Below are 25,950 nucleotides of genomic sequence, written 5' to 3'. Positions count from 1 at the left end.
TCATGGATGTTGACATGAATGATGGTCATGAATGTTTATGTATGATTGTCATGAGTGATGCTCATGAATGTGTATGTATGAATGACATGAGTAATGTTCATGTATAATTTGGAGTACTAGGCGTACTTTTGATCATCTGGTTGGTGCTATTTCAGGCCTATGGGCCTTTGCCCTCCACAACATGTCAGCCCATTTGTTTTGGGCTTTTCCTTTTTTTTTTTTTTTTTTTTTTTTTTTGACCCTCTGATGGGGTTTATATATATTACCCTCTGATGGGGTTTATACAGATGTCTCCGAAAGATAATAAAAATAAATTACATCATTCGGGTGAGGTATTTATTCCTTGTTTTGGCAGTGTCTCCATGTGCATCCTTTTTGCTTTCCTCTTTTCTGCTTTCTGAAATATTCTCCCAACGACATGATCTTTTTTCTTTTCTGTTCCCTCTTTGATCTCTCCACTTCTAGACACACTGACTTGCTTTTGCTTTTACTTTCCCTTTTCTTTCTCTTTTCCTTTTGCTTTGTCCGCCACTGCCTTTCTCTTTCGGCCTGGTTTCTGCTGTTTGAACACAAACTGGTGTACTCCAGCTGTAAAAAATGTAAATAAAGAACGTGGCCTCCCACTCCATCTTATTTTTTATTTTGCTTTCTCCTGACATTGCTTTTTCTTTTCTTTCTTTCTTTCTTCTTTTTTCTTTTCTTTCTTTTTTTCTTTTCTTTTTCTTTCCTTGGCCGACAATGGGGTGTGGGATATTTCCCACCAAACCCGTTCCACTTTCTTGTTATTCCTTTTGCTTTGGTTTCTGTTTCTTAACCCTGATCAATATGGCAGACAAGGAATATATTTGATAATAAGAAAATACTCTTATCTTCTCTTTTCCTTTGCAAAAGCTTTTGCTTTCTGCTTTTGACTTTCTGCTTTTGACTTTCCTCTCTTTCTGTCTCTTATAGCTGTCATGCATGTGCACCTTTGAATCTGCAGGTTGGCCATGATGGTGATGCTGTGTTGGCACTGCTGGGAAGGGATGAGCCGATCAGGTTCTTTGTTTAACCACGTGTGACATCTCGCGTTTCCTCCTGCTTACCCATTTGGATATCATTTGGACCCAAGTATATGGCATGACCACCTAACAAGAAAAACCCAGTCTCGAATGAAACACGTGTTCTCATGGAAGGCTTTGCAAAGATCATAGCCATTGTCTTCCCCTTAAATGGTTGAAATGACCTGTCTCCTGATTTGAGATGTGCCTTGACCTCTGCAGCTCGATCTAACATCTTCAAAATGGTGGCTTTGTCAAAATCACTTATGTGCAAGAAATCCTTCAGTTCTGATTTTTCTGTTACGTTGCCGACGGACGAAGGCGAAGCAATGACGGAGGAGGTCTGGCACGAGATTCGTCGGTGGAGATGTACGGCGGCGATGGGACGATGAGGCTCGGTGCTCTTAATTTGAAACCGGGTCGGGTTGGAGGCTTCGAGAGCCTTAAGCTCCTGCTCCTTGATGGGCCAGTCATTAAGAATACTCGGGTCTTTTCTCAACCTTCTTGTTTTTAAAGCTGAGCTTCTTGGCGTCCTTGGCCTTCTTTTTGTGGTGTTCCTTCACCTTCCCTATCACCCTGTACTTCTTCCTCTTGATTGCATGCGCAGAGACGGGGGAGCTCCACAGGCGGAGCTTACTAGCGTGCAGGAGCAGCAGCAGAGCATCACTCCGCTGCACGACTTGCCGTGCCTCCCCGTGCACTCGATCTGGTCCTCTGTGTCATCGTCGACGGTGTACTGTTCATCGTGCCTCAGAACCACGGAGTGATCACGCATGCCCGAGGGTTTCGAGTACATCGCCCACAAGATCACCGACAACGCCATGATCATCACTCTTACTGCCTAAACTTCCATACTACGTGCACTGCCGTTGGAGGTGCTCGCCAACGCCTACCAGATTCACCGCCAGCAGGCCCAGCAACTCAAGTACAATAGGCGGGAGACCATTGCCTTGAGCTTCAGCCAGTCTTTCCAGATGAGGGTAGTTGCGTAAATGTATGATGGACGTATGGGAGTAGTAAGTCGGTTATGGAGTTTGGAGATTTGAAATGGGTTTTTTGTTTAGTTTCTATGTGTTTTCCAGAGATAAAGGAGTGATGGTGTTTTGTTTGAAGATGTGAAAGAGATCAGAAGCGAGAAAGAGATCGAGAGAGTTTTGGTTGGGGTTTTGCATATTTTGCAGATTCATGGTGGACAGTGATGAGGTCTCACGGTGGTGGTGAGATGAAAAAATGAAAGAGAACCGACATAGTTTTTTGTATCGATTCCCACAGACGGCGCCAAATGTTGATGCACAAAACCGGGGCGGTCTTGGAACAACGTAAATCCGACCGTGAATCTGCACAAACGCTCAAGAACACGAAGAACACAAAGAACACAAGGATTTTATCGTGGTTCACCCCAATGTTTGGGCTACGTCCACACTGTAGTTGATTCTGTTTCTCTGTAATTGTATGGATACAAGAGTTTGAGGGGAAGTCCCCCAGAGAGAGAAGAGAAGGGAGAGGAGAGCCTCGGTGGTGTGAGGTCTCTCCTGAATGTAATGAGAGCTTCTCTTAGCCTTCTTAAGCTGGCTCTCTCCCTCCCTTAGAATGAGGGGAGGAGTCCCCTTTTATAGAATAAGGGGCTCCTCCTCTTTTACAAAGTATGGGCTTTAGTGTGAGGCCCAAATACAAGGCCCAAGGCCCAAATATACGAGGCCCTAAATATGGTATAAACAAAGCACTTCAAGTGTTTTTTCATGATTCACTTGCATTTTTACTAAGAATTAGTTATAAAAATAATTTCATCAAAAACATTTTTGGTCATTTTAAAAGTACTTTTAAATGACCCTTCAACTCCCAAAAATTGAATATATATCCTTCTTCTAGGGTGGTTAGGTGAATGGGTTCATTGCATGATGTAGGCATCAAGATGGGCACCTGTATTGGCGATAAATTCTTACACAAAAAGGTTTGTGACGGATTTAGGAACTTCCTGTTTATGATCGTAATCATTGATATTATAAAACATTATGTAAAGATAATTATGACATGTAATTAATCTATTCAGCAACGACCATAATTCACAATGGCTAAACTACCTTCATTTTTATTGATGTTTTGAAAATATTCTTTTTACATAATGTTTTATAATAAGAAAGATTTTAAATATAAGCAACAAGTTCTGAATTAGCCATGAACTATTTTAGTGTACGAATTTCTCTACAATTTTGTGGAGCCAAGTGTCTCACAGAGACGATGTGGAAATGGCACTTAAATTTAAAAAAATAAATAAAAAATTGATGAAATTGACGAAATTTTTTGTAAACGATTATTTCAGAATGCAAATATTAACAGCTCCCCAAAAAAGTATAAAATATGAAAGAGTTATTTACACTTAACACCCCCTGATGTTTTTTGTATTTCCTTAAAAATTCATGAGCTTTCAAAAATTACACTGACAGCTCTGAAGTTTCATATTATTTTTGAAAAACCTTCTCTATTTGACAAAATCAAAGTTAATTACCGTGAAATCCCTTGAAATTGATTATATTTTTTGTGTTGTGTACAGAGTTACGTGAAAGCTTTGTAAAACAAAAGGAAGTTATATGAAAATACGAAAAGACCTTAAGGGGTGTATACGTTTAAATTAACAATCTGAATTTTCCGAAAATGTTAGTGTAATTTTGGAGCCAAGTTTTGTGAAATGACGAAAAACAGAAAAGGGTGTGATATAAAAAATTCAATAAGAAAAAGAACAAAGTGGAGGGAGTAAATTTTAAGAGGTGGATGCCACCTCCATGTATGTATGTGGTGCAAATATGATTCACGCGTTGGTTTGTATCCTTACAATTTTCGAGTCCACATCCTGCCACTCTCTCCGACCATCGCCGTTCTCTGGCAGGCAATCAAACCCTCTGCTATAATATGCGTTGGGTTTGTATGACAGTGGCTTCTTTCATTTCAATCACTGTTGAATCCAAGTGTTTGAATTCTTTATACAAGAACGAGTTTGTGCTGTCTAATAAAGGTGTTTCTTGTTCCTCAAGATAACCACATAAAAAGTTCAAAAGATCATCATGTATTTTCTTTTTCTTTAATTTGAAACAAATTTTGCTGAACTTTCTTCTTCAAATAAAGTTCTGCGTCGGAGTTTATTCTCCGGGGACTGGAGAACTATATGCATATCCTCGTGGATGGGACGGGAATGGCAGCAGGCACCGGCAGTTACCAAAGTTCATTCTTTGGTAATTTTTCAGCATGCGTGTGTTGTGCGCGCCCACGGAGAAACATGTTACAAGTGTGAAACGCTCCTGCTCGCCGATGTGCATGACTCTGGAACCAACTCGGCATCCGGCGATGCAACTATCACCACAGGTAACTATTGTTCACCGCCAAGGACAAAACCATACAAAGAAGAAAAGAGGGTAGTACTGGAGCAACCGGGAATCACCTTTGCAATTCTGAGTTTAAAATTACAGCAAAACATACCAGACAACTAGTATCCCAATTACGATTGTAGGATTTATATATCAATCACTATCAACCCAGAACCCACATTGTTTGAAACGAATCGCATTCCAAGTCTCATTTACATGGTAATAAATGTATAGAAACCATACGGGCTTAAAATTCACGAACGCAATCACCACTAGCCACAAATGATTGTCTCGGCTCAGCATTTACTTGTAAATAACCATCCTGCCTACCCACCCATTCCTCCCACATTGTTATAGGATATGGACACAACCGTGCTAGCGTTGGAATGAAAGAGAATACGCGCCAGTGTTTGGATCTTTGACAGATTTAAAGTTGTCGACGCTCATTCCAAAACGGCCCAAAAGCGAGTTGCCCATTTCTTTCAGCTTCCCTGCTCACACACAACAGTTTTAAACCCTCAGTCTTCCTTCTTACAAGACAAGTTTCGATGAAAAGCTAGCGAGTCATAAGCAAAGATCATATGTCATTAAAGAATTGATTAGTATGATGCATATTAGTACTTCCTTCTTTCCACACTTAGTTTTTCCACTGTTTCACAAAATCAGACAAAATAGTTACTTTCACCATTCAGCATGTAATTATTTGACTTCGCAAACCACATTGCTTATTTCCCTGTAATACAGTCCAACTTCCCTATCCTTTGGTCTTTGTTTCTCAAGATAAAGAATAAGTCATGTTTAATGTGAAGGCTTGCAGAATGGTCTGTCTATGGGATGGATTGGGATTCTTTTCCGTACTTGACTGGAAAATTATATAATCATGGTACAGATAGCTTTTGGGAATAATTTGATTGAGTTGGCAAGAACGAGAAATTAAAACCACGAAACATGAAGCGGTTAACAATATGCACAAGGAAATAATTAAATCAACCCACCAACCACTTATATACCAAAAAACAGAGAGAAACTCACCTATCATTTCCTCTTTCATCTTTTCTCTCTTTTCTTCAGCTAGCGGCCCCAAACGGCGAATGGCCATTTTGGCTTGGTCATTCGAAGGATCAAGTTCTAAGACACTTTTCATATCTGTAGTGTATAAACAAGAATTGAGCAACACAAATTAGTATTAATCCACCTAATGAGAAGACAAGTTGTTTCTAGTGGTTAAATTTTGGTAATAAATTCGAACTTACCAACAATAGCCTCTTCAAAATGCTCGAGCTTTTCATGAGTTTCTGCTCTTCTAAGCAGAGCTTTCATATATGAAGGATTGAGTTCAAGCGCTTTTGTGCATTCCTTGATTGCGTCCTCGTACTTTTCCTGTGAAGATTAGAAGTGTAATAATTATGCACCATAAAGTATCATGTGTGTACAATTCTAATGAAAAGAATACGACGCCTTTTCAAAACACATAATAAGAAAAGGGAAGATAATGGAAAGACAAAGTGAAAACAGCCTTTTGGTTTTTTGTGAGGAAAGTGAAAACGGCTTATTCGAACAAATAGCACTCGCACTGAATTCCAACCACGGCTTAAAAATATCAGGAAAACTTTGATCAGAAATTTTGATAAACAATGCCATCTAATATAAACTTGAATTATTCGTTGTCTTTCACAATAAATCTTAAGTTCGAATATTAAGAACCTTAAAGCATCACTTATAAACTTTGATCAGTTATTACGAATATTAAGAGCCTTAACTAATTTCATCCATGTATACCAAATACATCTTGCTACATATTTAGAAGGCTTAAATGTCAACATGGTCCCTGTGTTTTACTTTATCGGCCAATTTAATCCTTGTGTTTTCAATTCGGCCAAATTGGTCCTTGTTTTTATATCCGTTAGTCAATTCAAGACAATCCGTTAAAGAACTGTTAAAATTGACGTGCTAGGCACGTGAGAGGACAAAAACGTAATTTTATTGTAGACCCACTAAACAGATGCAATGCATATCTTTAAGAATTGACGCTTCGTTTCACCCACTTGAATACTATGCGATTTAGGGTTCATCCATTAGGTCAAAATTTGTGGGGTTGTCGATTGAGATTTTGGTCACTACTCCAGAGAAGATGACAAGTAGATGAATTGAACCAAACAATCAAGGTAACAATCGTCTTCAGCTTTCAATACTGTTGGGGTCTAGGGTTTGATTTGTTGGATTTGTTGTGTGCTTTCACAATCAATTGAGATGGCTTGGTAGACTGGGTAGGAAAATAAGGATATCACTTTACTTGGTTTTTATTGGTTGCAACTTGTCGTATGAAACCATGACTACCAAAGTTAGCTCCTTTGAATTTAGATGTTTTTTTTTATAATAACCATAGCATTCTGTAATCGGCATATGCCTTTCTTAAATAATAATGCATATTTTGTTTTATGTGTGCAGATTTTCCTCAAGTTATTGAGGATTTAACCCAACCACCATTATCACAAGCTCAAATAAATTATGAAGAATCATTCAATGAATTCCCTACGGAATTGTTTAGTCAGGTTGATGAAAACAGGTATTGCCGAAATGGTGTTAGCAATGAATTCTTATTTCAAGAAGAGAGAATTGCTTTGTATCATGGCCAGACTCAATATTATTATGATGTACCGACACAAACCGAGGAGTGTGAATATGATGGTGATGGTGAGCAATAATCTGATACAGAGAATTCCCTTTATGAGGAAAGCGATAATGATGGTGACACTGATGATTCTGATACAGATAGTTCCTTATATGATGAAGATAATGATGCAATGCTTGAAGATGACAATTTCAATGACAATGCAGATACACCAGAGAGTTTCACTGGATGCACTAAGAAACAAAAAAACAATTGGGAAGCGGATATACAGGTTAAGGATTTGAACATGGATGAGAAGCAGTATAACTCAGATGAATTACATTCACCACTGAACTCTGATGAAGAAGGACATGGTCGTAGATGCAAAGAGTTTAATGTTGACACTGATATGGAAAACCCACAATTCGATGTTGGGATGAAATTTCCAAGTAAAAAGGTGTTAAAGCAGGCTATACAAAAATATGAAGTCCTAGGGTCATATGAATGTAAGATAGGGAAGAATGATAGGATCAGGTTGTCTACTAAGTGCAAGCAAGGTTGCAGTTGGAGGTTGTTTGCTTCTGTGATGCAGGGTGAAAATACTTTTCAAATCAAGAGCTACACTCCTGGTCATTCATGTTCAAAAGAACAAAAACATAACTTCAACTTTTCTTTCTGAAAGATATATAGGTAGGATTAAAGATGATCCTAAGATTAAGAATACAACGCTTCAGTCAGAGATATATAGAGACTTGGGATATGAAGTCTCAACAGACCTCCCTACAAACTTCCCAACCTAAATACTTCAATCCTGCCAATGTAAGTTATCCTATTACATTCCTTGCTTCATTTTCTTAACATATCTACCAACCTACACATATATTATCAAATACAACTGTTTAATACTTACATTTGCATTTTCATCCACCTCAAAATTTTGTTCAACCAACCATCACCAAAGGCCCTAGAGGGGGCACTTTCACTACACCAAATGTGTCAAGGACACCAATTACATGTCAAATAGAGACAAGACCAATTGGAACCAGAACTTCTTCACAAGCAAACTGGCCTCCAATGCCACAAACAGTCCTATGCTCTAATATGTCTAGGCCTAGAGAAAGCACTTTCATTATACCAAATGTGACAAGGCCAAGTGCAACCCCAACTTCTTTGCAAGCTAGGCTTCCAATGCCGCAAACAGCCCCAATCTCTAGTATGTGTTAGGATTTTGGCTCGTCAAATATGTCCTAGTTGGTTTAGGATTGTTTTAGGAAACCTAGAGGTATACCGATTCTTGTCCTAGAGGGATTAGGAAAGAATTTCAGTTTCCTTATTCAATTTAGGTTTGGATTTCTAGAAGTCTATTTGGATTTGGATAGTGTAATTTCCTAGTCCACTTAGAAATAGATTTCAATCAGCCTTGGGACATGTAAGCCAACCCTATGTCTATAAATAGGGTGCGGCAAGGCTGTTTTTACAGAGAGAAAGAAAACAACCAGACAGCCAAGAGTTTTGAGATTAGTTCTAGGGTTTGTAAAAGTTTTGTAAACTCTATTATTAATCGAATGAGTGGTGATTTCTCTACCTAGAGAAATCACAATTCGACGTAGGCAAAAGCTCTGCCGAACCAGTATAATACTTGTGTTTCTAAGTTTTCTAATATTTGCTAGTTTAGTCTATTGCCGTTGGTTACATTAAAGAATAAGGTCTAGTGTGCGGGTTTTTCAACAATTGGTATCAAGAGCTAGGATCAAGGTGTTCTACGATGTCAAAAGGGAAGATGAATGCGGATCAAGGACCTGCATTAAAGCCCTTTGACGGCAAGGATGACTTCACAGACTGGCAAAGGATGATGATGAAGAACGTACTAATATAGCAGGATTTGGATGATGCACTCGATGGTGAGAAGCCGGAAAACATGACAGAGGCAACATGGACTAAGGTTCTCAAGAAGGCCAAGAGTTCCATCAAGATCCATCTCACAAGATCAGTTCGGTCACACATCACCGAAAAGATGACTGCCCAGGAAGCATGGGAAAAGTTGGAGAATGTTTATATGGGCAAAACCGAGTCCAATAAACTTTTTCTAAAGGATGAACTATTCGGGCTTCGACTAGAAGAAGGAGGTGATATTGAAGATCATGTATGCAGGTTCCAGAATTGCATAGCTAATCTTCAGAAGGTCAAAGAAACTTACAAAGATGATGATATGGCTATCATCTTGCTAACGTTTATACCTTCGTCTTTCAAGCACTTTCGAACAACTCTAATGTTTGGAAAAGAGTCCCTGAAGCTTGAAGACGTAATTCAAGCTGTTCAGTCATATGCTAAACTGGATGATATAACTAAAAGCTCTCAAGGCCTTTACGCCAAAGGCAAGGAGAGGGGGCGGGAAAAGACAAAGGAAGAGAAAATCGGCAATAAAGGTAGGTCAAAATCCAAGAAGAAGAAGGAAAATAAGGAAGGTTGCTTCGAATGTGGTTTAGCCGATCATTGGAAGAGGAACTGCAAGATTTGGAAAGAGAAGAAAGCCAAGATGGAAGGAAGCTCAGGTTCAGCTAGTGCAATCACCGAGCATGAGAGTGACAGGGAGCTTCTTTCAGTAACATCGGGTTCCAAGGCTTTCACCAATTGGATTTTGGATACCGGAGGCACTTTTCATGTGTGCAGTAAGAGAATGGTTCAATACTTACAAAGAAGTCAGCAGCGGGGATGTCTTAATGGGAGACGATTCTTCGTGCCCTGTAAGAGGAATCGGCACTGTTCGAATCAGAACGTTCGATGGGATGATACGAGCTTTGGGGAACGTCAAGTATGTCCCTAGACTAAGAAAGAATTTGATTTCCTTGGGTACTTTAGATGAGGCTGGTTATGAGTACAAATCTAAAAAAGGAAGACTCAGGGTAACCAAAGGATCGCTAGTGGTAATGCGAGGTGACCTACTACGCAATAAGTTGTATAAGTTAATTGGGACCACTATAGTCGGGGGAGCAACTGTTTCTGTAAATCAAAGTGTAGAAGGTAAGACTGAACTCTGGCATCATAGGCTCGGGCACATAAACCAGAAAGGGTTGCAAGAATTACACAAGCAAGGCCTATTGGAAGGCGTGTCATCTTGCAAACTGGACTTCTGTGAATACCGTGTTCTCGGAAAGCAAAGAAAAGTATCATTTGCAACTAGCAGTGCGGATAACAGAAGCAAGGAGCAACTCAGCTATATTCACTCAGATGTTTGGGGCTCTACACCAACTAAATCAAATGGTGGAGCCACGTATTTTGTTAATTTCATGGATGATTTTTCTAGGAAGGTTTGGGTTTATTTCATGAAGCAGAAATCCGAGGTTTTTGCAAAGTTCAAGGAATGGAAAATAGAAACCGAGAATCAAACTGGAACAAAGATCAAGTACTTGAGAAGTGATAATGGAGGTGAATATACAAGTAATGAGTTTACCGATTATTGCAAGAAGGAAGGCATCATAAGGCACTTCACAGTAAAGAAGAATCCCCAACAAAATGGAGCTGCTGAGAGGATGAACCAAACTCTCATGGAGAGAGAGGAGCATGCGATTTCATGCAGGATTGCCTGATAGTTTTTGGCCAGAGGCTGTTAATCATGCAAGTTATTTGATTAACAGGTCAACATCTACAGTTCTCGATTTTAAAGAATGCAAAAGAGGTATGGTCTGAGAAGTCGGTGGACTATTCCAAGCTCAGGGTGTTCGGCTGTAGTGCTTATGCACATATTCCAAGTGATGAAAGGTCCAAGCTCAAACTGAAGTCTACACATTGCATATTCTTAGGTTTTGAGAAAGGAGTTAAGGGTTTCAAGCTTTGGGATTTCAACAACAGGAAAAAGGTTGTCAGTCGAGATGTTGTCTTTGATGAGACAACCATGCCTCTTAATAAAGTCGAGAGCAGTAGGGAGAAGACAGACGATGCTGAAATTGAAGCAACAAAGATTCCATTAATCTGTTCAGATGAAAAAGAAGCTCAGATGGAGCAAATCGAGGAAGAGGCCGAATCTGATGGTTTTGAGGAAGAAGAAGAGCATCAGCATCGTTCACCAGTTAGGAATCAGGTGGAGCAAGAAACAGGGTAGATTGAAGGCACTCCAATCCGCCAGACATCCCAAAGGGTTCGAACTCCAACCAACAATCCACCTGCATTCCAAAGATGCATAGCACTAGACAAACCTAAGCGGAACAAGAAGAAACCTAACAGATTTGGGTTTGACCAAGATGAAGTTAATTATGCTCTTAACATTAGTCAAGGAGATCCGACTACTTATCGAGAAGCTATAGCTAGTGATGAGCGAGATGGTTGGATAAGTGCTATGATAGAAGAAATTGAGTTTCTTTACAAGAACTCTGTTTGGGAGTTGGTTCCTAAGCCCAAAGACAGAAAGCTAGTTGGATGCAAGTGGGTATTTAGGAAAAATGAAGGACTACAGGAACAAGATGCTGTGAGATTCAAAGCAAGGCTCGTGGCTAAGGGGTGGATTATGATGAGATCTTTTCACCTGTAGTCAAGCATACTTCTATCAGATTACTCTTAGCTATGGCAGCTCAACATGACATGGAGATTGAGCAAATGGATGTGAAGACAACGTTTCTTCATGGAGATCTAGAGGAGATGATTTTCATGGTTCAACTAGAAGGGTTTGTTGAATATGGGAAAGAGAACCTATTATGTCAGCTAAGGAAGTCCCTGTATGGCCTGAAACTGTCTCCAAAATAGTGGTACAAGAGGTTTGATTCATTCATGCTGAAAATCAATTTTAGAAGATGTTTATATGACTGTTGAGTGTATTATCATGTGTTCCAAGATGGGATGATCATATTGCTATTGCTATATGTGGATGACATGCTAATTGCTTGTCAAGATAAGTCTAGAATTCAAGACTTGAAAAAGATAGGACCGCTGGAAGGATCGGGATATCACAAGCCAAGTATATTCAGAAGGTTCTTGAGAAATTCAACATGCAAAAAGCAAAGGTTGTTTCGACTCCCTTAGCAGCTCACTTCAGGTTAAGTGGGCAACAGTGTCCTACGTCCGATGAAGAGCAACAAGTAATGAAGAATGTGCCTTATGCTAATGCAGTGGGCTGCCTCATGTATGCAATGGTATGCACACGTCCCAACATAGCTCAAGCAATCAGTGTCGTTTCCAAATATATGGCAAATCCAGGAAAGCAACATTGGGATGCAGTAAAGTGGATTTTGCGTTATTTGAAGGGTTCTTGGCGACAAAGGATTATGTTTGAGAGGCAAAAGGAAAATGCAGGGGTGTTAGGATATGTGGATGCCGATTATGCAGGGGACTTGGACAAGAGAAGGTCAACTTCTGGTTATGTGTTTACATGCGCAGGAGGACCAATCAGTTGGAGGGCACTACTGCAACCAATTACAGCTTTGTCGTATATTGCATTGGCCAAAGTTGGAAAGGAAGCGAATTGGCTTAGTTGCTTGGTAAGTCAAATGGGAATCACTCAAGATTGTGTAAAGCTGAAGTGTGATAGTCAAAATGCCATTCACTTGGCAAAGAATAAGGTTTTTTCTAGAAGATCAAAGCACATTGAAGCAAGGTATCATAGAATCAGAGGTTGGGTGGAGTCTAGGGAAATTTGGATTGAAAAGGTTCATACGGATGACAATGCCATAGATTTCCTTACAAAGATAGTGTCGGCCAAGAAGTTCAAGCATTGCTTGAACTTGATCAATCTCGTTGATTGATTAAAGTGGAGCACCTCCTCACTTGAGGTGCAATGAGGCAAGAAAAAGATTGCCAAGGTGAAGACTCTTGAAGATTTCCAGAGCTGCTTCAAGAAGGTTCAAAGATACTCTGGGGTGCAACGATCAAGACTTGGTTTGACTCACCAAGGTGGAGATTGTTAGGATTTTGGCTTGTCAAATATGTCCTAGTTGGTTTAGGATTGTTTTAGGAAACCTAGAGGTATACCGATTCTTGTCCTAGAGGGATTAGGAAAGAATTTCAGTTTCCTTATTCAATTTAGGTTTGGATTTCTAGAAGTCTATTAGGATTTGGATAGTGTAATTTCCTAGTCCACTTAGAAATAGGAATTCAATCAGCCTTGGGACATGTAAGCCAACCCTATGTCTATAAATAGGGTGCAGCAATGCTGTTTTTTACATAGAAAGAAAACAGCCAGACAGCCAAGAGTTTTGAGATTAGTTCTAGGGTTTGCAAAAGTTCTGTAATCTCTATTATTAATCAAAGGAGCCGTAATTTCTCTACTTAGAGAAATCACAACTGGACGTAGGCAAAAGTTCTGCCGAACCAGTATAATACTTGTGTGTTTCTAAGTTTTCTAATATTTGCTAATTTAGTCTATTGTCGTTGGTTACATTAAAGAACAAGGTCTAGTGTACGGGTTTTTCAACAGTATGTACATGCCTAGCATATCCAGTCTAAGTATACAAACTACAATTTCAAGTACGTCTGGAACTTCGTATTCATGGAAACCACCTAGCAAAGCTGTTTATACAACGAACGCAACTACAAGTTCAAAGAAAAAGAATATTTGATTGTAGTTTGAGTTGTTTTAGTTTTTCTTTGGCAGTAGGGTATCTATGTACAAGAAAGACCATGTAGTACTTGTTTTTGGTGGAGTTCAAAGCAACTTCTTTTTATACTGTTTGGAATTAAATCATGGGTTTTATTTTTTACGTTTACAAAAGCATGGAATTAGTTTTCTTCGTGATCTTGCTAGAGTTCACTTTGAAGTTGCTTTTTGTTTTCGTTTGTGCATATAGGAATATATTTGTGATCAAGTTTATGTGCAGATTTAATTGGAACAAATGTAGTCTCATTTATACTGAAATCGAACAAGAAGTCAACAATAATCTCATAATTAAAATTTAAATGAATGACTTTCTCTATTTATGTACTTGTGACCAAGTTTTGTGGGTGTCCAATAAAATTACGTTTTTGTCCTCTCATGTGCCAAGCACATGTCAATTTTAACAATATTTTAACGGATTGTCTTGAATTAGCTAACGGATATAAACATAGGGACCAATTTGGTCAAATTGAAAACATAGGGACTAAATTGGCCGATAGAGTAAAACACAGGGACCATGTTGACATTTAAGCCTATTTTGAAATTTGGAATCATAGGTTGTCTAACATGTGAGAATCAAAGGGGAATCAGAGTCCAGAAGAGTTTCCAAAGATGTGAACCCACATAACATACCAATTTCGAGAAGCATACTGCACTGTTTAAATGACAAATGGAACGTAATTCGACAGACGCTGGCATATCAGGTGCAAGGTGTAAAGCAAGCTCATACTGTGTTAGTGCCTCCTGGTATTGCCCACTGCCAAATAGTCTATTTCCTTCAATTTTCACATCACTTGCTTCTTCAAACGCTTTCTGCTTCCGATGCAAAAGCAACAAATCGAAAAAAATATATTTCAACACAAACATAGGAGTCGTAGCCAAGAAAATCAATTCCCCGATCAGATATACATATAACTAAAAGAGAATCACTAATTGGATTTTCAGATTTCAGAACAAAATTGACCTCTTCAAGGATCAATAAGTAATTGAATCATCTACAACCCTATCTATTACCAATAGAATTTACCAGAAGAAGATGAACAGTCGCTTCGACTGAGAGTTACCTGCTTCGATTCAACGTAGTCGTCGTTCTGAGAGGGAGTTTTTTGTTGTTCGTCTTGGAGATGGAGTTGTTGAGGGATTTCGTCGTCGTTGAGTTCGCCGTCGCTGGCAGTTTCAAAGCCATCGGAGGCATCTCTGTTGGTGGCGGTGGAAGAGGAGGAGGAGGGATTTGGAGGATTCATATCGCTATGGCATTCATTCTCTCCTTCTTCTTCCTTTATCAGCATCTCTGTCGGTGAAGAAGGTTTTAGGGATTTTGACAGTGTCGCCGGCGATTGCGTTTTCTTCTAGAAATTGAAATTATATATATGAACTAGAATACAAGCAAAAAATTCAGATAAAATGGCCAAATAATCGCCTGGATCTACCGGAGCTTAATCGCGGAACAAAAACGATCTCCAAAAATTAAAAATTAGAGAGAAAGGAGACGAAAATTCGAGAAATTAAGAAAGCGAGATTTCTACAAACAGATGATCAGATTAGGGGATTAGGGTTTAGAGTTGCGTACCCATGGATGGCGAGAGGTCCGTGAGATCTCGCGTGAGATTAGGGTTTTGAAGAGCAGCGAGCGAGCGAGCGAGCGAGGAAGGAAGGTAGTGATAAAATGAGAACACTTCACTTGTGCTGCGTGTTTCTGGAATATACTGCTAGCGTACCGATATCAACGTCCATCAACCCGGTTCGTTATGCACTTTTGGTGCAAAATTACCCAATTTTGTAACCTAAAAAGAATGGTTTTTTCTTTTTATTTTAATTTATTTTTCAATCAATATGATTAGAATGATATTAATTTTTTGGATTTTTTTTTTTTACCAAAATCAAGGAATTAATCTAAAGAGAAGCCTCGGGCCACTTAGGATTATGGTCTAATGATATTCATTTTCACTTGTAGGTGAGAGATGTTAAGTTTGATTCTTACCAAATGCAAATGTGTGCTTAGATATATCTACACTAAGAAATATATTGGCGTGTTTCCGACAACTTTTCCGGTCAATCCCCATCAAGTTGGGCGAATTTGAGTCGCCAATCAATTCACCATCATCCTTAGAGCAAGGTTCAAGCAATCTGTGCACAGATATACATTGGAGTACAAAGATTTGAAACTTCGATTTTGAGCTGAGCTTTTTCAGCTAGTTTCAGGCCCTCTCCGGCCACTTTTTGGACTTCCAATATATATAATCTTGTTGCTCTCATCCAAGCTTAATTTTGACATTAGCATCATGAAATTTGGTTGAGAAATGACTCACTTATAGCTCTGTGAAGAATTCCAACAAAAAACCTAGAATTCGATGAAGTTTCGGCAAAGCAGACAACATCGTTAACGACTGGAAAAAGGAAGAAGATGATAGAATAGTCTATCAAGGTGAGGAATATTCTCTAACTTCGTGATCATATTGATCGGATCATATTTATATATATTTTTACTTCGAATTCACTCGTCTTTTCTTAGTTAGTTCCTTATATTTTTGAGCTATTTACGTTATTTTTGTGTTTATAGGATCTGTTATGCAAAGAAAATAAAAATAGCACAAATGAGTTTTAAATAATAAACAAAATAGTTACTTCGAACATTATGATTTTTTGTAGGTCAATTAATTTAGTTTATTCATTGCGATTATAATTGAAGTCGAAGAGTTAATTGAAGTCATTATTTGTCTATTTTCTGATCGCCAACTTCAAGCAAATTCTCTTGCTTGCAGAGTTCCTAAAGACGTGACCTGCCTATGAATTGTGGAATGCATTTCGGGAGTCAATACTCGTAGTAAGCTGTTTAGAAGTGCAATTGCCCATCAGATGCTTCTTAGCTGTTATGATCATAAGCAAGCGTGGCTTTCCAACTAGACAACAAAAGGGATCCAAGGAAGTGGAAGGCTGAGAGACAGCTAGGAGGCAGACGCGGGGGGGGGACATCAAAAAGGATTGGGAGCTGCTGGGGCAACTAAGAAAAAGGAAATAAAAAAAATAATAAAGAAACGGTGAAAAGAATCCAAGGCAGTGGAGAGGTCATAGTGCGCCAGAAGGGAAAGCAAGAGCATGCGGGGACAGATTGGAAAAAGCTGCCTTGGCAGCGTGTGAGAGAGGAAAGAAAGCTGGGGTGTCAGCGCGAGAATAAAAGGAATGAGATAAAAGATAAGCGGGAGTAGAGAAACAGGGGGGTCTGGGAGCGGGAGAAAGGGGCTGCCCTTTGGGCAGCTCGCAGAGACGCAGGAAGGAGAGAAGCTCGCAGAGAGCGCAGGAGGCGCAGAAAAGACGCGGGAGTGAGAGGCGAGGAAATAAGGCTGAAGAGGAACAGCTGCCATTTGGCAGCTGTGAGCACGGACAGAGAACACGAGGGCTGCCATTGGGCAGCGGTAGTGAGAGAAGTGAGGCAGTGCAGTCCAGGTGATAAACAGAAAGCAAGTCAGCGAGGGAGAGGGCAAGCATGGGCACGAACGCAGCAGATCCTCTTTCGGTTTAATTTTTCCAAACTTCTCTTTTATTTCTGTTTTTAATAATGTGTAATTAAATTTATTTTGGCTAGAGGTTAATTCAAAGCCATGAATATATTTGTAATATGAATTGATTACCTTCAGTTGTGATTTCTGAGTTGTGATTTAATTTGCTTAACTGTTTGATTGATAACTTATTTTTGTATGTCGATTAAGGATGCATACTTAATTTACATGCATGAATTTGATGCTAGAATATAAGTGAATTTCACCTAATCGTTATGAACTTATATTCACAAGTAGTGAAGGTTGTTATCCACAATCGTGTTAAGTGAATTCTTGGCAAGAGTATCATGCTTTTCATAGTTACGAATGCCTCGTCAATGCTTATAGTTTTCACAAAGTCTAATGATCTTTGATTGTATCTCTATTGTGCTTTTCACGTAGGGGACTTTTGAAGAATGTTTTGAATTGTTGTATGCGTTTTCCCGTCCAATTCAATAACTTAAGGAAAACTTGAAGATTAAAAAAGTGCTGTTCACGGTTAATTTGGGGCGTTGAGATTTACAATTTATTGAAAGAACAACTGAAAATCAATTTAGGTTGCATATGTGTCATGTGTAGAGAAAAACCCTCTAGCTAGTCTGTCATTTATCATTTTACCTTAATTTTATGTTTTTGTCAATTCTGTAATTTAATTAAGTTTAATTTACTTCTCGTCAAAACCAAACACCCATCCATTATTAAATTATATTATTTAGTTAGTTTTCTTTATTGTTAGTCTTTTAATTTAATTTCCATCCATTTCAGTTCCTAGTGTTTAATTTGATTGTTTTCATTATTTTGAGTCATTTTAAGTGTGTTTCGAGTTATTAGAGTTTTTAGCCTAGTTTTGTGTCCTTGAGTCTTATTTAATATTTTTAAATTAATTTAGAATAGATTAGCAATCCCTCCTAATCCCCGGCCTAGAACGATACCCTACTTACATCTATACTACAATTGTCAAAAAGAGGGTTTAATTTGTGTGCTTATATATTTCGCATAAAATTTTGGCGCCGTTGCCGAGGATTAGTAACTTTGCTAATCCTTTTATTTTTGTTTTTGTTTATGTTTATATTGGTGTTTGTGTATTTTACTTTTGATATTTGATTTATTTTTCTTTCTTTGATTTTAGGTTCAAATGGAGCCGAGGGAAATTTAAAGGAAAGATGCGTCCGGCTAAAGACGTTAAATCAAGCGCTTCTTGGGAGGCAACCCAAGCATTCAACGAAGGGAGACTTTGGAATCACTAACCCAATCAGCTTTGCATTCTTCCACCCTTATCTTTACTGCTTTCATTTTGTTTTGTTTAATTAGTTGTGTTATTTGGTTGATTTCTGTGAGTTTGTGTTATTTAGTTTAAGTGTGGGGGAAGGTTAACCAAAGTCTCTTTACATTAATTTACATATATAAAAAAATAAAAAATAAAAAAGATAAAAAAGTACAAATATTTTACAATGATGTAAACTAATAGTATTCATTGGTCGGGTGGTGCTTCAGTAGTAGGCGGGGCTTCAGCAGTCGGCGGGGCCACAGAAGGAGGAGGCGGCAGAGGTTGATCAGTTGGAGCTTCACTACGCGGTGCCGCTCCAGAAGACGAAGGAAGATGCGGTTGGAACAAACCCACAAACCTCCGATGATCAAGTAAAATTTGACCATCAGTGTCTTGCAACTGGTCAATTTTCCTCTTCATGTTTGTGGCATAATTGTGTGCAAGCTTGTGCAATTGTTTATTTTCATGCTTGAGTCCTCTAATCTCCTCTTTGAGACTCTGTATTTCAGCCACCAACGATTCAACGTGACGGGTTCGAGCAAATAGGCGTTGGGCCATGTTGGACACAGAACCCGCACACTGCACGCTAAGAGCCAGAGACTCCTTAACCGCCAATTCATCAGACCGCCTAGCGAGCAGTCTGTTATCTCTGGGGGTGACAAGGTTCCGGGCCACCACCGCAGCAGTCATGTCATTTTTCATCACCGAATCCCCCACGGTAAGAGGACCGGTAGGGGATATGAAGGATGGGCGCCATATATTGTCTGGTGAAGGCGGAGCTGCCTCTTCACCAATGTTCAAGTCAAAACGACGATCGGAAGGGCCAGACATTTTTCAGAGGTGGTGAAGAAAGAAGAGAGTCGGAATGATCAAGATTAAACAAGTGCAAGAAGGGAGTGTTTACAGGAGGGAGCTCAAGTGTGTTGTGGAACAAGCTTAACGTCTCTATAAAAAGGAAGAAATCAAAGAGGCGCTCCTCAGAGAAGCGTCCTCTCGCAAATCGAAGAGTCGGGGCTCCTTTCTCAAAAGCCGGATTCTTTTCTCAAAAGAGGCGTTTCATTTGTTAAAGGCTGGGCTTGCTCAGAAACCACGAGCCGAACCCCGGATTTCAAAAGATCAATTTGTCCTGACGTGTCGTCACTTGTCACACGCAAATTGCTTTGCGAAATTCTCGGGCAGTTTGTCGAAGCACCAATTCAGAAATCGAAGAGGGAAATTCAACAGTCAAAGACACGCTAGCTTTCTCAAAAGCTGGGCTTCAACCCACGGGCAAATCTTCTTTTCCAGATTTATCCGCACGTGTCACATGCTACCTCTACAATCGACGATGCTCAGAGCTCGAAGCGCCGATTCCAGATATCAATGAGGAATCTGCTTTGCGGAAATTACGGGCAGCTTTGTCAGAAAGCACGTAATTTGTACTATTCATCCATCCACCGGCTGCCGACAATGAGTGAGAGAATAGTTCCGGTTGTGAAGAAAAGTCCTATAAGTATTTACCTTCGCCTTCCACAGCAAAGGCACACCCTCTCAGCACTTCTTCATCTCCGAGAATGCATTCCCAAAGAACCCTCTCGAGTCACTCTGTATTCCTCATTCCCTGGGATACCCCTGCAAACAACCCATCCAGAGCAAAAGTATTTCATATCATAATGGTTGAAAGCAAGAGTATCTCATATCATGCATTCTCCATGTTCTTTTCCTTGTCTTTGTTCTAACCTGCAGGACATGGAGAAATTGCTCTCGAGTACTCGTCTTCCACTGCTGATGTACTTCCAAAGAAGCTGCCACATCTACCTGAAGAACAGATAAGGCAAGCGAAAATGATACCAGCAGCATGTGGAGATAACGTACAAAAGAAACAAGCAGAGAAGAATGCAACTCGTACAATCATCCCAGCGGAAGAAGTCCGAGCTGAAGAACTAGAGAAGCTGCCACATCTGCTTGGAGAACGAATAAGGAACTGCAACATTCCCAAAGAGCAAAGCTTCGCCGTACAATATCATCAAATCATCACTTGCAAGTAAAAAGCTAAGTGTCACCCCGTTCAAGAGGAAAGCTGTGGAAAGTCAACAAGCACGATCAATGATCACTTATTAGTTCTATTTATTGTCTTTTATCGTGATTTTCAATTTTTCGTTTGCAATTTTTTTTACATTTTCTTGCGTTACTTAACTGAATTATTTCTTTTCTTTGCAGGAATTTTTGGTTATTTCCACCCTTGAAGTTGATTGCAGAATTTTAGCTTGGGGGGTCATCGCTTGGTTTTACTGCAAACTAGGGAAGTTTTCAGTCCAATTGCTTTATTTTGTTTCTTATTATTTATTTATTTATTTTTTTGTTGCATTATAGTGTTTTCTGACATTGGGGACAATGTCCAGTTTAAGTTTGGGGGTAAAGAGTATAAAAATGACCAAATTGAAATTTTTTTTTTTTGTACCTTCAACTACGAACGAGTTTCATTTGTTTCCATGTTGTTGCTTTTTGTTTTCTTAATTAGTTTTGTTTTCTTTTAAAAAAAAAAAAATTTAAAAAAAAAATCGGAAAATTTAAAAATCCAAAAATATTGTCTTGTTTCCCTTATTGTTATGAATTAGATTTTTGTTAGTTTCCCGTCCCAATGATATAATTGGATCAAATTTGAACCATGATCATCAAGAACTTAGTTAACATGTGTTTTGTGAAATTCCTAATTCTCTTGTTAGTTTTGTACATGTTTGATCATCTTTGAAAAACCAAATGCACATAGCCTTGTTAATGTGAAACTAAAGTATGACTTAAAGCTTCATATGTGAATTTAGTGACCATATACATCCTATGTGAGTTTTTGAGCCGATTGAAAGTGTGTGCATTTTTCATACACTCCTATTCTTTCATGTGTGATGAACTTATGTGAGATACATCTCTAGAACTTGCATAACGATCTTTCAAAATGTTTGTCATTGATTGCATGAACTTGGAAATGATAGAGGCATTAGGTTTACCACTATGGCCCAAATAACCATGTTTCCCAAATAAAAATGATATCATTAGATTGCCAATTTGAGCCGTGTATGTTGAGCCTTTTATTTCTTATCACCAGATATGTCTACCCTTATACCTGAAACATTTTTCCTTACCCTTTCCAAGCGAGCAATGCGAGATTGTCTTATGAGAAATGTTTGTGAAGTACTTTGAAGGTGTTTGGCAAAAGAATAAGTGTGGGGGTATTTCATGTTTGTATTAAAAATAAAAAATAAAAAATAAAAAAAAAAAAAAAAGAAAAAAAAAAGAAAGATTGTATACGAAGAAAATAAAAAGTTTTTAAAGTTTCAGTTTAAGGGTGTGATTGGAGGTATTAGAAGAATTGTTGGAGAGCTTGAGTTCTTATAAATCTAAAGAAAAGAATTGCTTGCAATGTAGCTTGGAACTTGTGTTTTCCTATTCTATCGTTTCAATAACCCTATCCCTAAGCCTCATTATATCCAATAAAAGTTCTCTTGATTTAAGTTTTGCAATTATGACTATGGAGAAGTGATCTTTATGCAAGCTTATGGTAGAAATTTCACATTTGTTTCTTTGAGCGAAACACACTAAAACTAAACACATATGTGATTGAGTGCATATCCCGTGAGAAGTTCGCTAGTTTGCATATGATGATTTTAAAAATAAAAACTTGAAATTGCATTAGCATGGCTATCTCACACACTACACTTCAAGGATGATTCAAAGATTACTGCTAATATTTGAATAAGGAAGATGAACTTGGATTAGTTCCTTGATGCTAGCTATGGTTCTTGATGATTTGTTTTCCTGAATGAAATTCTATGAGGGTCACATAGAGGGAAGCTAATGTTTTTCATGTTATTACTTTTTCATGTTTTCTTTGTTTTGCTCGAGGACTAGCAAAAGTTAAGTGTGGGGGTATTTGATCGGATCATATTTATATATATTTTTACTTCGAATTCACTCGTCTTTTCTTAGTTAGTTCCTTATATTTTTGAGCTATTTACGTTATTTTTGTGTTTATAGGATCTGTTATGCAAAGAAAATAAAAATAGCACAAATGAGTTTTAAATAATAAACAAAATAGTTACTTCGAACATTATGATTTTTTGTAGGTCAATTAATTTAGTTTATTCATTGCGATTATAATTGAAGTCGAAGAGTTAATTGAAGTCATTATTTGTCTATTTTCTGATCGCCAACTTCAAGCAAATTCTCTTGCTTGCAGAGTTCCTAAAGACGTGACCTGCCTATGAATTGTGGAATGCATTTCGGGAGTCAATACTCGTAGTAAGCTGTTTAGAAGTGCAATTGCCCATCAGATGCTTCTTAGCTATTATGATCATAAGCAAGCGTGGCTTTCCAACTAGACAACAAAAGGGATCCAAGGAAGTGGAAGGCTGAGAGACAGCTAGGAGGCAGACGCGGGGGGGACATCAAAAAGGATTAGGAGCTGCTGGGGCAACTAAGAAAAAGGAAATAAAAAAAATAATAAAGAAACGGTGAAAAGAATCCAAGGCAGTGGAGAGGTCAGAGTGCGCCAGAAGGGAAAGCAAGAGCACGCGGGGACAGATTGGAAAAAGTTGCCTTGGCAGCGTGTGAGAGAGGAAAGAAAGCTGGGGTGTCAGCGCGAGAATAAAAGGAATGAGATAAAAGATAAGCGGGAGTAGAGAAACAGGGGGGTCTGGGAGCGGGAGAAAGGGGCTGCCCTTTGGGCAGCTCGCAGAGACGCAGGAAGGAGAGAAGCTCGCAGAGAGCGCAGGAGGCGCAGAAAAGACGCGGGAGTGAGAGGCGAGGAAATAAGGCTGAAGAGGAACAGCTGCCATTTGGCAGCTGTGAGCACGGACAGAGAACACGAGGGCTGCCATTGGGCAGCGGTAGTGAGAGAAGTGAGGCAGTGCAGTCCAGGTGATAAACAGAAAGCAAGTCAGCGAGGGAGAGGGCAAGCATGGGCACGAACGCAGCAGATCCTCTTTCGGTTTAATTTTTCCAAACTTCTCTTTTATTTCTGTTTTTAATAATGTGTAATTAAATTTATTTTGGCTAGAGGTTAATTCAAAGCCATGAATATATTTGTAATATGAATTGATTACCTTCAGTTGTGATTTCTGAGTTGTGATTTAATTTGCTTAACTGTTTGATTGATAACTTATTTTTGTATGTCGATTAAGGATGCATACTTAATTTACATGCATGAATTTGATGCTAGAATATAAGTGAATTTCACCTAATCGTTATGAACTTATATTCACAAGTAGTGAAGGTTGTTATCTACAATCGTGTTAAGTGAATTCTTGGCAAGAGTATCATGCTTTTCATAGTTACGAATGCCTCGTCAATGCTTATAGTTTTCACAAAGTCTAATGATCTTTGATTGTATCTCTATTGTGCTTTTCACGTAGGGGACTTTTGAAGAATGTTTTGAATTGTTGTATGCGTTTTCCCGTCCAATTCAATAACTTAAGGAAAACTTGAAGATTAAAAAAGTGCTGTTCACGGTTAATTTGGGGCGTTGAGATTTACAATTTATTGAAAGAACAACTGAAAATCAATTTAGGTTGCATATGTGTCATGTGTAGAGAAAAACCCTCTAGCTAGTCTGTCATTTATCATTTTACCTTAATTTTATGTTTTTGTCAATTCTGTAATTTAATTAAGTTTAATTTACTTCTCGTCAAAACCAAACACCCATCCATTATTAAATTATATTATTTAGTTAGTTTTCTTTATTGTTAGTCTTTTAATTTAATTTCCGTCCATTTCAGTTCCTAGTGTTTAATTTGATTGTTTTCATTATTTTGAGTCATTTTAAGTGTGTTTCGAGTTATTAGAGTTTTTAGCCTAGTTTTGTGTCCTTGAGTCTTATTTAATATTTTTAAATTAATTTAGAATAGATTAGCAATCCCTCCTAATCCCCGGCCTAGAACGATACCCTACTTACATCTATACTACAATTGTCAAAAAGAGGGTTTAATTTGTGTGCTTATATATTTCGCATAACATATTCTGATAACGGCAATTATATTCCATAGCCTAAATCAATGAAGTTGTGAGCACTTCCTAAGTCTAGTAGGATTCTCACATAATGGTTCTTAACAAGCCCCTCAACCTTCATAGTATGCATGGATTGATTGGCCATAGTTCCATAAAAAGCACATTCACTTAACTCCATATTGTGCAATTGAGGAATCATTTCATCTTCATCCACAAAGATATCATCATCCACCTCTACCACTTCCATCATTAACAACTGTTTACAGTGGCACTTATGTCCTCTGACCCATTTTTCCTCATAAAACCAACACTCACCTCTCTCTCTCTCTCTCTCTCTCTCTCTCTCTCTCTCTTTACACTTCATTAGGATACAACTTCTTCACAAGTAGAGTAGTTTTTATTTTGGTGTTTTGGAAATTGGTTTGAAAAGTTGGGGCAAGTTGAGCATTCTGACTTAACCTAGACGTACCAAATTTGGGCTCTCTAAGAGCAAATCCACTCCTAAGGACTTTGTGCCAGCACCTAACCCATTTATCCACTCCAGTGAATAGTAATATACTCCAATGAACAGTAATAGGCCAATGCATCTCCATCCTTAAAAAAATGCGTTAGCACCCAGTGAAAAAATGCGCTGGCACAAACGATCTCCACCCTTACAAAATGCGCTGGCACCTAGCCCATTTAAAATATTTTTAAATTTTTTCTAAAAGAATAAAAAAATAAAATAGTTTTAATTTCAGATAGGATTTTTAACCAATCTCGTCACGCCACGTGTCATTATCCGAACGTACTATTTTGTGAATAGATTTCCGCTAAGATTTTCAACCAATCCCGACACGCCATGTGTCACTTCCGTTTTACAATAATTTAGCCAAGATTTTGATAAGATTTTCAACCAATCACGTCATGTCACGTGTCATTATCCGAACGTACTATTTTGTGGATAGATTTCCGATAAGATTTTCGACCAATCCTGACTCACCACGTGTCCTTCTGGTTTACAATAATTTAGCCAAGATTTCGATAAGATTTTCAACCAATCACGTAGTGCCATGTGGCATTGTCCAGAACCTCATCCTTTCTTTTTTTTTTTTGTCCATATAAACCCTACATCCCTACATCCATCCTCACACCAAGCTCAATCCTTCTTTTTAGCTTAGAATCCTTGTTCATCGTTTTCAAATCTTGAGTTCTTATTACAATGTCTTCTTCAAGAAGAGTGTATAAACAGTTGCAAGAGCAACAGAAAAGGTTGTTGGCACAACAGGCAGAATTGGCCAATCTCAAGGAAGGTGGAGGTGGAGATAAGGCTTTCTTCATGGAGGGGGATGAGGATGATCACCATAGAAGGCAGAAGGCCTCATATTCCCGCTGTGTTATGGAAGCCATGGGTCAGATAGCCAAACCCAAACGTGCTGCAAACCTCAACAGAAAAAGGGAAAGATGAGGTAAAAATCTCTTGGAAGATTATTTTATTCCCAACAGCATATTCCCTGATCATGTTTTTAGACGTCGTTTTAGAATGCAACGAAATTTATTCGACAAAATCATGAGTGCTGTTAATGCACAAAATCAGTG

At 38.6% G+C, this 25,950-nt stretch overlaps 1 protein-coding gene across 4 annotated transcripts; it reads right to left on the bottom strand.

The window, feature by feature from the left end:
* Window positions 1-4,454: 4,454 nt before the first annotated feature.
* Window positions 4,455-15,231, bottom strand: LOC103424052 (uncharacterized). 4 transcript variants are annotated; one of them, XM_029095588.2, is made up of 6 exons: window positions 15,161-15,231; window positions 14,655-14,965; window positions 14,224-14,406; window positions 5,653-5,779; window positions 5,432-5,545; window positions 4,455-4,890 (listed from the first exon to the last, which is right to left on the bottom strand). In XM_029095588.2, the coding sequence occupies exons 2-6, from the start codon at window positions 14,877-14,879 to the stop codon at window positions 4,775-4,777; spliced, it is 765 nt and encodes a 254-aa protein (XP_028951421.1). In that variant the 5' UTR covers window positions 14,880-14,965; window positions 15,161-15,231; the 3' UTR covers window positions 4,455-4,774. The 4 variants fall into 4 exon arrangements, with proteins under 4 accessions (XP_028951421.1, XP_028951422.1, XP_028951419.1 ...); XM_029095589.2 differs by having other exon boundaries at window positions 14,224-14,403; XM_029095586.2 differs by having other exon boundaries at window positions 14,655-14,881; window positions 15,161-15,225.
* Between the last annotated feature and the right edge of the window lie 10,719 nt (window positions 15,232-25,950).

Source organism: Malus domestica, chromosome 16 (genome assembly GCF_042453785.1).
Source record: "Malus domestica chromosome 16, GDT2T_hap1".
In the NCBI taxonomy this organism is placed as follows: Eukaryota; Viridiplantae; Streptophyta; class Magnoliopsida; order Rosales; family Rosaceae; genus Malus; species Malus domestica.
This window is presented reverse-complemented; position numbering and strand designations above follow the sequence as displayed.

What these genes read in the sequence shown, in the direction of transcription:
- LOC103424052 (XM_029095586.2), bottom strand. An exon ending in TTTTGAAGAGGCTATTGTTG is followed by an intron (nt 5,546 to 5,652) that starts GTAAGTTCGAAT and finishes TATACACTACAG; the next exon opens with ATATGAAAAGTGTCTTAGAA. An exon ending in GATGAAAGAGGAAATGATAG is followed by an intron (nt 4,891 to 5,431) that starts GTGAGTTTCTCT and finishes GTGTGTGAGCAG; the next exon opens with GGAAGCTGAAAGAAATGGGC.